Source organism: Silurus meridionalis, chromosome 1, assembly GCF_014805685.1.
Source record: "Silurus meridionalis isolate SWU-2019-XX chromosome 1, ASM1480568v1, whole genome shotgun sequence".
NCBI classification, from domain to species: Eukaryota; Metazoa; Chordata; class Actinopteri; order Siluriformes; family Siluridae; genus Silurus; species Silurus meridionalis.
The window spans coordinates 15,571,120-15,586,075 of NC_060884.1; the positions used below are offsets into that span (position 1 = coordinate 15,571,120).

The following is a 14,956-nucleotide window of genomic DNA, read 5'->3' on the forward strand; positions in this document are numbered from 1 at the left end:
CATCAAGCAGGTCTCGAATTTTATCCATATAGATTTCAAAGTAGGAAACCTGTATGCAAGAAGAGAAAAGGTTTTCAGTAATGAATGAATAGCTTTAGATAAAAACTATACATTTCATTGGTAAAAATGCCACATAATTTATTCTTAATAGCTTAAATCAGTTCAATTTTTATCTGTATAGCGCTTTTAACAATGAACATTGTCTCTTTACACAGATGATGTGGTGATAAAAAAATGAATAAGATGTTCTTTATAAGTGTAAGTTCGTCCCTGATGAGCGAGCCGCTGGTTACTCTGGCAAGGAAAAACTTCCCGAGATGGAATGGAACCTTGAGAGGAATCAGACTCAAGAGGGAACCAATCCTCATCTGGGTTGCACCGAATGTCCATTTATTACAGATCAACAATGTTGAGGTGGGCAGTGATGGTGATCAGATGCAAACTGAAAGATTATGATCTTTATTTAGAAAATGTCAACATAGTCAAGTATATTGTTACCTTGATGTGAAATTCCAAGTTTTCATCCATGGCAAAGATATAGTTGAAGATGTCATCAGTGATCCTTGGAATAATGCCCATGTTTTCGGGGTCATGAAGCTTTCCCTGATCAGAGTATATAGATTTAAGCAATTGAAAAAGCTGAAAATGAATAAATAATTTTGTAAACCTGACTGTCTTACCTCCATGGTGTGGGTTTTGCCAGAGGATGTTTGTCCATATGCAAAAATAGTGCCATTGTATCCATCCAGCACATCTGAAATGAGGGAGAAAAGACAAAAATATATATAAGTATTCAAGTGTTTTTTTGGGTTGTTTTTTTATGTTTGCACCTCAAAATATGTTTAAGTACTTTTTAGTATATACTTAATATATTCCTCAACATTTACATATCAAATACGATTGTACAAATTTGCTGTTAGAATTGGCTGAAGAATATTAGAGGTAAAGCGTATAGTGATATTTACTGCAGACATGCATAGCAGAAGAGTCTATAATGTTTTAGCCTGTTGTCACAAAAAAATCTATTGTTTAGGTGGACGTCAGCTAAAGTGCCCACAATCTCAGCAGGGGAATAATAATGAAATGCCATTCAAAATAATAGATAAGAGAATTTTTTAAATTTCGTCATATGCTTTCCATGAGCTACTTATATTACTTTGCTGGACCTTTTGCTCACTTCTTATGACAGAAGTGGTATAAGATTATCAGGCCCCCTTGCTCAGGCAAACTTTTTCGTGTTAGGACATTTTTAGATGGTAGTCCAAAACTTTCCTTTTGTTGTTTTGAAGCCAATGTGTTACAACTTTGGAGGTATGCTTTGGTTCATTGGCATGCTATAAGACCCAGTTATGACCAAGTTTTAACATTCCTTAGGTTTTACTTCAATATTTCTAGACAACCCTTGTCATATATATAGTGCTGAACCCTGTTGTCAAAGATCTTTTATTTTATCTGGCCAAGAGAACACTCCCCCAAAAACTTCAGACTGCCGGTTTCTTATTTGCATGACAGCATTTCAGGCCATGGTGATGTAGAACTCTTTTTAATGGTGAATGCACATTCTGTGCTACCGAATTTTGTTCGTCCCTGGGAGTTAAATTGTCACTTCTAGTGTCTTTGTGTTAACAGAATATGTAGTTTTTTAGATAGATGCACATGGTACCATTAGTGCCATTTATAGACATATTTTAGATTAAACATAAGTAGCCTTTGTATGTAAACATTTGACCTCATATAGAAGAGAGATGGTTAGAATCAAACCACAGCAGGTAGATTATTTTCAATATATTATTTAAGGTAACTCATGCAAATTGTCGATCATATAGTTTTTTTTTGTACATCATCTTATTTCATTTCAAATTGTTCTGTATGATTTGTGGATTCAGTTGAAAAATTGTGAATGCACTCAGATCTTCTGTAAACAATTTACTCATCCAAATAGACAGGAAACATTTTGGGGGGGATGAAAGGGTGTTTTTCTGCTGTTTTGAATGTGCAGTGCAGTGTGACAACGTGTGTGTGTGTGTGTGTGTGTGTGTGTGTGTGTGTGTGTGTGTGTGAGAGAGAGAGAGAGAGAGAGAGAGAGAGAGAAAGAAAGCAGAGTTGGGTTTTAAGCATAACAAGTCTGTCAAATCGCAGGAGAGTGAAGATAAATTGAGGAGCAGACAAAAGGGGGAGAGTCAAAGAGGATACATTTGAGAAACGGGGAAGGAAAAAATACCAATACTTATCTCGTCTAGCCAGATGGTCAACTTACACTCACATACACATTCAAATTAAATCAAATTCTTTTTACTATAGTCCTACTTTTTCTTTCCCTTACTCTCGCTTTGAAGCCATTTTGCAGACCCAGACATCCCAAGCCTCTTGAATTTATTAAATGGCTCTTTTCTGTTTTTTAGAACTACTCAAATTACTTAAAGTAAAGCACTCCTGGATTAACAGAAATGAAAAGCTTGCTGACATTTCTCACAGTCTGCACCACTGAAAGTGGTAACTAATTTTGATTTTTATGTTTTATTTAAGCAATAAGTCACAAGAAGCCATATGATACTGTAGATGTGTTGCAGTTAAAGGCTTTAAACAGCCAATAGATCACTGTAAATTTGTTCGGTACCAGAATTATCTATTCGCCTTCAGTAACTGCTCTGTCCTTGTGAGGGTGATGGTGGATCCTAGCGTAACCCAGGAACACTGGGCATGATACATACATTCACAGATACATAAGGGCAATTTGGCATTAACTACAGGCAAGCTTTCAAAAGTGGGAGAAAACCAGAGTACCTAGAGGGAGCCTGGTCACCCAAAACCTACTCATACAGATATTACCCCAAACTCAGAATACTACCTGCCAGTGTGCTGCTTAGTAATTCAATAAGTGGCCACTTCTTTCAATTCCCAGGACAAATGTTATGTGTCTAGGATGTACCCAGTGGTCATACACACTCACCTTTAACAATCTGTTTGGCACAGCTGTTGTAGACCTGCTCTTGTGTGGTATTGTTGGGAAAGACTCGGTCAAATACGAAAGACTTTCCCTGCAAGAAACACTCAAGTGTTATAGTCCATTCATCTCAAACGAGTGAAAGGGGGAAAAAGAGAGGGAAAAAATTATGATGAAATAAAATAGGTTTATAAATAAATTAATTAATAAAAAATAATATATAACAAATATTTTGGAGTATACAAAAAATATTTGTTTAAAAAGGCCACTGCAGCTGAGTTGTTGTGCAAATGTATTTACTGTACACTTGATTATGTAACATTTAGCTTCTTTCAAGTTTCTTAAGCTGTAACATTTCAAGGCGTAGTAGTAGTTACAGTAAAAAACTTTCTGTTATGAATTTGAACTTCACACACAATGGTCTAGAGTTTACACAGAATGGCGTAAAAACCAGGAAAACATCCTCAGTTTGTCTTGTTAATAAGAGATTTTAGAGGAAAATACGGCCAGACTGGTCTGAGCTGACAGGAAGTCAATAATAGCTCAAATAGGGAATCTTTACGAATGTGGTGAACAGAAAACATCTCAGGATGCACAACAAAATTGAGAAGAAAAATGTTTCACTCCTATCAGATCAGATCCTGAGTCTATCAAGGACACAGAAATACTGCAACTCCAAATATTTTAACTCTCTATATTGGGTACCATGAAAGCCTCAAATATCTGTTCATGCTAGCCAATGTTTTAATAATTTTTTTAGCTCATCCACCTGTCAATTCCTGTCAATTCCTGTCAATCGGGTTTTTTTTTTTAGATGCTTTTCTATACACAATGGTCCTTAAATAAAATTTTGGCAATTCTCTTCAGATCTCTTATAAACATTATCTTTTTTTATTGTTCATCACAATATTTTAGAGACTGGTGTGTGTGAAAACCACGACCAAGATCACAAAAATCTACATGGTCATTTTTATTGTAAATTTAACTAGAAAAGGAATAAATTAACACATTATGGGTAAATGGAATAAAAATACTTTCAAATTAAATTGTTCCTGAGCTGATATGAGTCATCCTGAAAATCCTGTAACAGTTCAGCTCATCATTCAGTTCAGTGTCAGATATAATTTCATCAGAGGAAAGTGGATTCTGTTTTTCCCCTTGCATACAGGTAATGCAATTATTGCTGTTCTAATTTTTTTGGAAAGCTTGTAAATTATAGTCATCTAGTATATCCTTACTGTGGGATCAGAATCTCAACCCATTAGTAAAGTTATGGGTAGTGTTTTTGTGTTTCTCTGTATCTTTTTATTTCATCTCAGTGATATCAAAGAAAATTGAATCACTGAGGTATCTGTTTCCTTTATGTGTTTTTTTTAGCACACTAAACAACTTTTAATGTATACTAACATAGAGAACAGAGAGCAGGTAATAAATACACTGGCCAGGCAAAACATTATGACCACCTGCCTAATATTGTGTTGGCCCCCCTTTTGCTGCCAAAACATCCTGCTCCATCAAGCATTAACAGCATTAACTTCTTCAGCAATATTTGAGCTACAGTAGTTCGTTTGTTGAATCAGACCCCAGGGGCCAGTCTTCACTCCCCATGTGCATCAGTGAGCCTCGGCCGCCCATGACCCTGTCGCTGGTTCATCACTGTTCCTTCCTTAGACTACTTTTGATAGATACTGACAATTGCAGACTGGGAACAGCCCACAAGAGATGCAGTTTTGGAGATGTTCTGACTCAGTTGTCTAGACATTACAATTTAGGTCTTGTCAAACTCGCTCAAATCCTTACGCTTGCATATTTTTCCTGCTTTTAACATATCAGCTTTAAGGACAAAATGTTCATTTGCTGCCTAATATATCCCACCCACTAACAGGTGACATGTCATAATGTTATGCCTGGTCGGTGCATCTGAAACAAATTGCATGTTATAGATGTCATTGATTTGAAATTACAATTTCAAATTACAAGTTTTATCCTGGTCATATTATCATATAGTTATATTGATGTGTACAATAAAGTTAATAATGTATGAGATACAGAGGCAGTAGTGAAGAGAAAACTATTCTAGAGACCCTTTTAGAGACCCATACAAACATATACAAACATATACACAGATAAATACTTTCATTAATGTATCTTTTTTATGTAATCATTTATCTATCATTCATCTTTAGCAACCTTTTTTCCTGTTCAGTGTCATACAGGATTTGAACCTGATGCCAAGAACACCAGGAACATGGTTGAGAATTCTCACCAGAAGGGATGCCAGTCGTGTACAGGGTGTCATTCACACACACATTTATACACTCATTCACACCTACAAGAGATGTAGGGTTGCCAATGCTCCTGCCTGCAAATTTTCTGGCATGGACAATCCTCAGGAAGCCAATATTATGAAAACAACAATTTCACACAGACAGTAACTCAAGCTCAGGATTAAACTAGGAACCCTCTAGCTACCAAACCACTGTACTACTTTATATACTTTAAAGTATATATGTACAATATTGACTTTATGATTTGTACAGATTTGTCTGGCATTTTAATCAAAATTAGTCTTAAACGGTGTTAATCTACTTGTATTAATCAAAAACCTAAGTACTTAAATTACTTATGAAGTCACATAACACACACACACACACACACACACACACACACACACACACACACACACTCCTTTCATCATCTGTTTCACACTCATTAATTAGTCCCTCTACTTCCTTCTCCACAGGGAAAGCATTAAGCCCCCACTACAGAAACAACACCACAGCTAAGCTTTTTCTCCCTCTGTGTAAGCATAACAACTCATGACAGACACATCCTCACACCACAGCCAGCTTCTGTAGGTAAAAAAGAGGATACATGATGTAGACAAACCTGCCTATATTTTCCAGACATTATGTATTAGGCAGTATCACTGCATACTGAGAGTCATAATAATCAAATATAGCAGTCACACTAATATGAAATAGAATTAGATACATGCATGTACAGGTGGTAGCTCAGTGGTTAAGGCATTGGGCTTTGGATCAGAAGATCACAGGTTCAAATCCCATCACCAAGCTGCCACTGCTGGGCCCTTGAGTAAAGCCCTAAAAACCCTCCCCTGCTCAGTTGTAAGTCGCTCTGGATAAGGGCGTCTGCCAAATGCCGTAAATGTACACACTGTTTTACACTGTTATTGTATTTCTGAGGGCTTTTTTAAATATATATCTAAGGTGGATGACATAAAGGCACATTTGGTCCCAACCAAAATACAGACAATGCCCTTGCAAATACACCTACGCCCTTACTTCTTACCAAGAAAATTACTTCTTTAAAAAGATTATTCTTGTTGCCTCTTACAAGAAAAAAACAAGTAGGTTATCTCTTTACAGAAGTAGACCACCATGCATTATTAAATATTAAACCCATACTGCGAGTGTGAGGGTATGAGGAGGAAAGATATGAATTGAGAAAATATATCAGAACGTAATGGGTTTCATTTTGAGCGTAAGCAATGACCCAGCAAGGGGAACAAATAAAAGGAGAGAGGAGGCATATGAAGGAAAAAATGAAAACAAGATAAGAATAAAATGTGCAAGACAAGGTTAATTTAGGTAGGAATGCAATTTAGATTCAGACAAACCCTGAGCACACATACACACAAACACAGTTTGACCTTAATCTAGAAAGATCAGTCCAATTTTATGAATAAACGCAATGGATCACAAGTTAGTCACACCACCTGATTTAACTGTGAACCACTTTTTTTTGGTAATTATGGAAACAATATATGTGAACACCTCAGCCTGGATGACACATTTGTATAATATAATTAAAACTCCAAATGCAGGGTTTGGGAACAAAACAGCTTACATCTTCTTGCTCACACACAAACCACTGGCAGTGAGACTGTAGCATAATAAATTGCACAGCACAGTGCATACAATCGAAGTGGGAACAAGTCCTTTCCCATGAGAGAGGGGGGAGCATGAATGTTTGAACATCAGATCGTTGTTCATTAATAAAATTGTTTGACAAGCAAATATGCATATATGTTTGTAACAGAATACAAATAATCAATAATAAGTAAACATTACACTTATTATGCAACATGCAGCCAGTTTTTAAGCTTTTGATATTATATAATGTCTTCATATAGTAGATATCATTCATTTAAACTAGTATGTGTATGAGTAAGCTAACCTAGAAAGAACATGCCAAATTCTGCCCAGATACTAAGGTCAGGATTGACATAGAGACCCTGAACCTCTGAAGCAATACAATTTGTAGTACCACCATGCTAACATAAAATACAAAATAGTTTGACCTTGTTTTACTGCCCATACATTTTGACAGCTCTAGAATGCTCAAATATCCAGTGTGCATGAGTCAAACTTGACCATACTACAGTAGTATTTCTTTATCCAATTTTTGTTCCAAAAGGAAGCAAAATCTTTTTTTTTCTGAGACTATTCAGCTGCAGATTCAGCTGCAGAAAAGCAAGGCTATATTCTTTCTTGTAAAATTGCTTTCACATATCTCTAACTCACATCCTCAGAGCACAATCTTTTTTTTATTCTCACTATAATATTCTTTTTTAAATGATCTTTGTTCTTATCTCCTTCTGCCTGCCTATGTTTTATTAAAAATCCTGTGTGATTTAATCATTTCCATCACAGCAGAGCCCAGGCTGCTGCTCATTCTCAGTGCTGTAAAACTTTAAATGCTGGATATTGTGTTCCCAATGTAAGACACGCTGTTCCTTCGCTTGTATATGTATTAAGGTGTAATCTCTGTGTTATTTCTGTGTAGTGTTTTAATTATTTTAATTTGTTTTTATATTCACTTTCAAATCAGGAATATGTTTTGGTTTTGAGAAATTTTGTTAAATAAGTGTCCAGGGTCTGCTGGAAAAAAGAAATCTTAAAGAAAAATAAGATTTACAGATTAATAAGAAAAGATAAAAAATAATAAAGAAAAATGACCATGTACCAATGATACTAATTGTGTTCATGTATTGCAAAACATTGGGTGGCACTGAGGTATGATACGGGGATGGCTGGCACCAGGTGTCTCGTCCAATGATCGGTTTCCATTCACCATTCCATTCAACTATACCTACCTTTTCCGGTTTGTCTGATTTTTTGTCATTGTGTTTTCGTTTTGTTAATTTGTTTTCGGATTTGTTAATTTGTTTTCGGATTTGTTAATTTGTTTTCGGATTTGTTAATTTGGTTTTGGATTTGTTAATTTGTTTTCAGATTTGTTAATGTGTTTTGCACTTCTCAGCCAGCGTAAGGAAGTCTGTAGTGTGAGGGTCAGGGAAGAGGTCAGACAGGGGCTTGGTGGTGGTGAAGAGGTGCTGGATGATTGGGCAACTACTGAAAAAGTGATAAGAGAGACAGCTAAGGTACTTGGTGTGACATCTGGAAATAGAAAGAAAAACAAAGAGACGTGGTGGTGGAATGAGGAAGTGCAGGACGGCATAAGGAGAAAGAGGTTGGCGAAACAGAATAGGGATCGGAGGACAGATGCGAAAAAGAGGCAGAAGTACAAACTGGGAGTTATCTTAGACAGCAACTTGTCTTTTAAAAATCTTATCAACCAAGTTACAAAAACAGGCTTCTTTACCTTAGAAATATTGCTAAGCTAAGAAACATGTTATCTATATCTGATGCAGAGAAGCTCGTCCATGCGTTCATGACCTCCAGAATAGACTACTGCAATGCATTACTAGGTGGATGTCCTGCATCATTAATGCTGCAGCCAGAGTTCTCACAAGGTCAAGGACATATGATCATATAACCCCAACCTTCTCATCCCTACACTGGCTACCTGTTAAGTTTCGAATCGACTACAAACTACTGCTTCTTACTTATAAAACACTAAATGGTTTATCTCCCATGTATCTATCCAGTCTTTTAACACGCTATAATCCGTCACGCTCCCTGAGATCTCAAAACTCTGGACTTCTAGTAGTTCATAGAATAGCAAAGTCCACTAAAGGCAGTAGATCATTCTCACATTTAGCTCCTAAACTTTGGAATAGTCTTCCTGACAGTGTTCAGAGCTCAGACAAACTCTCCCAGTTTAAGGGCAGATAAAAAACGTATCTTTTTAGCAAGTCCTACACATAACACACATCACATCACAACCTTGTGCTCCAGTACATCTGATCAAATGCACATTATCAACTTGTGCTGTTGATATCATAAACAGCAGCTACGCTAATTTCTCTCCACTGCTCCACCCGAGACATCCTGAGGTTTGGCCAGCTCCAGTCACGTCCAACCTCATGAAGATTATAGACCTTAAAAGAAATAGATACCGAACTCTTAAACTTCCTGTACCACCCAGAGACATACCAGTGCCAATTGGATCCCACTTCATGTGTGGAGTTTTGACATTGGACCTCCTAAAGTGTTTAAAGGCTCTGGCATGGAGAGGCTGGTGTTGGATCTGTGATAATCGCAAATGTTGAGCTATTTCATGAGTTGCTCAGTAGCTCCTAGTTTTATAACCATAATGACTGTAAAAGACTGTATAAAGAACATTACTTATAATTTTACATTCCAGTGCTCATGTTAGTTCTCTCTCTGCAGTGTTCTGTATTGTTTAAAGAATATAATCACACCTTTGATGTCACCCAAATGAGGATGGGTTTCCCTTTTGAGTCTGGTTCCTCTCAAGGTTTCTTCCTCATAACATCTAAGGGAGTTTTTCCTTGCCACAGTCGAAACGGCTGCTCATTAGGGATAAATGCACACCATTCACCTTGACTGTTGATTTCTGTAAAGCTGCTTTGAGACAATGTCTGTTGTGAAAAGCGCTATAGTAATAAACTTGACTTGACTTGACTTGACTACAAGGGAGCTGCGGCAGCAGGTAAAGACTGATGTGGCTAAAGCAAAGAAAAAGACATATGAGGAGCTGTATGTGAGATTGAACACTAAAGGAAGGAGATAAGGATTTGTACCAATTGGCCAGGCAGAGGGACCAAGCTGGGAAGGATGTGCTGCAATAAAGGATGGAGATGGAAATTAGTTGACTACTGAGGAGAGTGTGTTGAGAAGATGAAGGGAGTATTTTGAGCAGCTGATGAATGAGGAAAATGAGGGATAGAAAAGGTTGAATGATATGGAAATAGTGAAGCAGGAAGTGTATAGGATTAATAAGGAGGAAGTGAGAGCAGCTATTAAGCGGATGAAGAGTGGAAAGTCTGTAGGACCAGATGACATACCAGAAGAAACATGGAGATGAAACATGGAGATGAAACATGGAGAAGAAACATGGAGATGTTTAGGAGAGATGGCAGTGGCATTTTCTATCCAGATCGTTTAACAAGTTTTTGAAAGGTGAGAGGATGCCTAAGGAATGGAGAAGGAGTGTGCTGGTACTAATCTTTAGGGAGATGTGTATACCTGCAGTAACTGCAGGGGAATAAAGTTGATCAGTCACACCATGACGTTATGGGAAAGAGTAGTGGAAGCCAGGCTTAGAGAAGAGCTGACCATCTGTAAGCAGCAGTATGGTTTTATGCCGAGGAAGAGCACCACAGACTCATTATTTGCTTTGAGAATGTTGATGGAGAAGTATAGAGAAGATCAGAAGGAGTTGTATTGTGTTTTTGTGGATTTAAAAAAAGCGTATAACAGGGTGCCAAGAGAGGAGTTGTGGTATTGTATGAGGAAGTCACGTGTGTCAGAGGAGTATTTGAGTGTGGTGCAGGACATGTATGAGGACAGTGTGACAGCAGTAAAGTGTGCAGTAGGTACAGCAGACTGGTTCAAGGTGGAGGTTGGACTGCTTTAAGGATCAGCTCTGAGCCCTTTCCTGTATGCAGTGGTGATGGACAGGTCAATGGACAAGGTCAGACAGAAGTCTTTGTGGACTATGATGTTTGCCGATGATATTGTGATTTGTGGTGAGAGTAGGGAGCAGGTTGAGAAGAGCCTGAAGAGGTGGAGGTATGCACTGGAGTCAGTAGGAGTAAGACAGAGTCGTGTGTGAATGAGAAGGAGGGCAGTGGAGTGGTGCGGTTGCAGGAAGAAGAGGTGGAGAAGGTGGTGGAGTTCAGGTACCTGGAGTCAACAGTGCAAAGTAATGGGGAGTGTGTTAGAGAAGTAAAGAAAAGAGTGCAGGCAGGGTGGAGTGAATGGAGAAGAGTGGCAGGAGTGATTTGTGAAAGAAGGGTATCTGAGAGAGTGAAAAGCAAAGTTTATAGGACTGTGGTGAGACCTGCGATGTTGTATGGTTTACAGACAGTGACATTGAGTAAAAGACAGGAGGTGGAGCTGGAGGTAGCAGAGCTGAAAATTTTGAGATTTTCATTGGAATTGACGAGGATGGACAGGATTAGAAATGAGATTATTAGATGAACCACTCATGTAGGACGTTTTGAAGACAAGGTGAGGGAGGTGAGATTTAGATGGTTTGGACGTGTGCAGAGGAGGGACATGGGGTATATCGGTAGGAGAATGCTGAGGATGGAGCCACCAGGAAGGAGAAAAAGAGGAAGGCCAAGGAGGAGGTTTTTGGATGTGATGAGGAAAGACATGCAGGTGGTTGGTTTGAAAGAGACAGATGTAGAGGACAGAGTAGTATGGAGACAGATGATCCACTGTGGCAACCTCTAACGGGAGCAGCCGGAAGAAGTAGAAGAAAAATAAGTCTTCTACAAAGGTTTAGGACTGCAGTTGCTATGAATAGTTTTGCATTCAAGTGCCATTAGTGAACAGTTGATAACCTCAACAAAGATTAAACTGAATTGAATGGACATTTGGTATTCCCCAGATGAGACTGTGTTTCCTTTTATGTCTGGTTCCTCTCAAGATTTCTTCTTCATACCATCTCAGGCAGTACTGTCATCACTGGCTTGCTCATTAGGGATAAACCTACAGCAACTGATTTATCAATGTCAAATTTTATATTTCTATTGATAATCTATTTACTTCTGTAGAGCTGTTTTGGAAAACATATCCATAGTTAAAAGTTCTATACAAATTAAATTCAACTAAATGAAATAGTTGAATGTGTTTAAAGCACATCACTCTGAGGCTACCTTCTATATATAATAAATAGGGAGACAGAAAGGTAGAGAAAAAAATGAACAATAGGATTGATAGATAGAAATATGGGTAGACAGATGGGCAAATTCTGCAGTCACATATGCTCCACGTCAAGCCCAACTGATTCATACTTGGTGTGACTCACACAACATGTTTGTAAGAAGGAGAGAATTAAGGATAGAAAACTCCTACCCCTCTGGGACTGACACCTTTCTTTGCTGTTAGAATGAAACAGACAAGCTGTTTACACTAATGACAGAACAATAGCTGGCCAGAAACATGACAGTCTGCACTGTAAAAGAGATTATCTAAAATTTGATTGTCTGCGTACATATTTAAATAGAATTATATGCAGCAGATTGATCAGAAAACTATGTGGACCTAAGTGACTTAATACAACCAGAGAAATATAGTTATCAAAATGTATTTGGATGCTTTATTTTATTTATTTATTCAAATTTATTTTGCCTCGTATTCCCCACATCTTCTAGTTTAATCAGTTTGGACAGCTGTATTTGTTACCTTGTTTTTTTTTTTTTTTAATGAGTGGATGCACTATAAATCATGTATGTGCACTTGAGACAGAAATAAATAGATGCAAGTAAAAGAGAAAAAATCATTAAAATCAGTAACACAAATCTCTGACCCCACTTTTCTATTTGATTATGATCCTTTATGAATTATGCATAATGGCATAAAGAATTCTTAAATTGATTTCTGTTATGATTCAGCAACTTATACAGCAGGGGAATATATATTATAAAATAAACACTATTGGATTCTCCTGAATATGATTAGAATCTATTACAGTCTGTTTCATAAGTATGTGGACAGCAGCACAATATTCATTATTTTGCCTCTATACACTGCCACAGTAGATTTAAAATTAAGCATCAAGATATGATTGAAGAATATAACTTAAGCATTAATTCTAGGGGTTTACCAATAAATATGGCATTAGAGACATTACAGACAGTTTATACCCTTTTATTTTGGCAATTGACTGATAAGCAGTTTATGGATACACCCACTATACAGTTGAAACAGGTGTCGGTGCAAGTGAAGGAGGCCAAACAGAGACAGCAGGAACTTTCGGGTGAAAAATTAAAATATTTGAGATCTTCCAAAAACAGAATGAATGCACTGGCAAGCTTAGCAACACCAAAAGGCCCGAAAGACCATGAAAAACAGTAGATGATGTCAGAATTCTGTTCTTGGTAAAAAAAAACCCATAAAATCAAGCCAAGACAACCTTCTAGAAAGTATACATATTATTGTCAAAGTCCACAAGAGAGAGATGTGTTCATAAATGTAAATAGCTAGAGTTTACCTTATGATGCAAACCACTGGTAGCAATTAAAACACAAAGGTGTGTGTGTGGGTGTGTGTGTGTGTGGGTGTGTGTGTCTGTGTGTGTGTGTGTGTGTATGTGTGTGCACGTGCCACCCTCTAATAGGAGTAGCTAGGCAGCTAATAGCTGCTTGTACTGTTTGCCTCATTATCCAAAATTTTGCAATAGCCACATTGTTTGTTAGTCTTTATAATTAAGTGTCGTAGAATATAACAATCTCTTTGTGACTTCCTGTGACATTAAAGCCCTTCACATGTCTTTACATTAATGAAAGTATTGTGTTAGGGTTTATGAAACATTGCCTGGATACATTTATGGCAAACTCTATTACTACAGACTTGTCTCCTGGACAGAATATGTGCATGTCTGCATTCAAAGGGTGAATTTATCAGCTTTCCACTGTACACATGCAAAAGAATCATATTGTGACAGGCAGCCAACTCAATGCATCTTGGTACATTCTTATGCAATATCCATATGTTGTGTTGGCTGACTGAATATTTCTAGTCTGGTTCTCTGGTTCAGCCTTAAGGCATGATTTGTTGGTGGCCTAATTTAACATGGCCTCGTTTAAACATGAACATAAATCTTCAAAAAACACATATTTAGCACTTTTAAGAAAACCTGGCAACCTACGCTACATGCCAGTCAGTATTTGCTATACTAACAGTAAAATGATATATAGTTTTCAAGTGTTTTTCATAGATTTTTAGTTTTATTACAGCTTGTCAATCAACAGCTTCAGATGCAACTTACCGATTGTGAGACTCATGTGTCAGTCTTTATATATATATATATATATGTGTGTGTGTGTGTGTGTGTGTGTGTGTGTGTGTGTGTGTGTGTGTGTGTGTGTGTGTGTGTAGTTTAAATGTTTAAATCCACAGAGTAAATGGAAAGCAAAAGCAACTTACCCCCATGATGATAGTGTCATCCCCCTGAAATACGGGAAGAAATTTGTCTTCACGTAGGATTTCACACTGGTTCAATGGGCGAAAACGGCACAGCACCCTGATGTTGCATTCTGCGCTGGCTTCAGCCATTGTGCGTGATGTGCAAAGTGTTCTTAAAGCCGATTTTTTTTTTTTTGGGTGTCGGTTCAGATCAGCAGATCAGTAGACTGCTGAGCTTAAATAAGCGAAACACTCATGCACCGTTTGAGTTGGCTAAATGACAGATGCGCAGTTTCGCACCTTCCCCTGAGCAGAGCCGTATCCAAAACAGAGAATGCGTCTCTACACAAAAGCAAAAGAAAGAAAAAAAGGCTTTGCAGACCAGAAGACCTAACATCCAAATTAAACGTTGTTGATCAGAAGATAATAAAATTGTTTTTTGGGGGGGATGTTTCGACAGTTCTGCTCTTTTGCCTACTCTATGCGCATCCGGAGGAGGCAGGTGTGCAGTATGGTGCTGCGTGCTCGGCACAGCTTGAGAAGAGCGAGGGGGCGTGGCTTGCATACTGGCGCTCTGACAACTAAGTGATGCTCACATCAGGACCACTGATCTCACGTGGAAAATTATGTAACAACTTCAACATAGCTTTCTACACATTTACAATCAAATCAGTTATAACAAACGCTACACGTCTATTAGTCT

The 14,956-nt window shown here is 37.8% G+C and overlaps 1 protein-coding gene across 1 annotated transcript in view; it reads right to left on the reverse strand.

Moving 5' to 3' along the window:
* kif5ab (kinesin family member 5A, b) overlaps nucleotides 1–14,775 on the reverse strand; it is a 45,559-nt gene extending 30,784 nt beyond the window's left edge. The window contains exons 1-5 of the mRNA XM_046856854.1: nucleotides 14,275–14,775; nucleotides 2,951–3,038; nucleotides 681–754; nucleotides 499–603; nucleotides 1–49 (exon numbers count right to left, since the gene is read on the reverse strand). Of these exons, the coding sequence (XP_046712810.1) occupies nucleotides 1–49; nucleotides 499–603; nucleotides 681–754; nucleotides 2,951–3,038; nucleotides 14,275–14,403 (445 nt within the window). The 5' untranslated portion in view covers nucleotides 14,404–14,775. The remainder of the gene's footprint in view (nucleotides 50–498; nucleotides 604–680; nucleotides 755–2,950; nucleotides 3,039–14,274) is intronic.
* Between the last annotated feature and the right edge of the window lie 181 nt (nucleotides 14,776–14,956).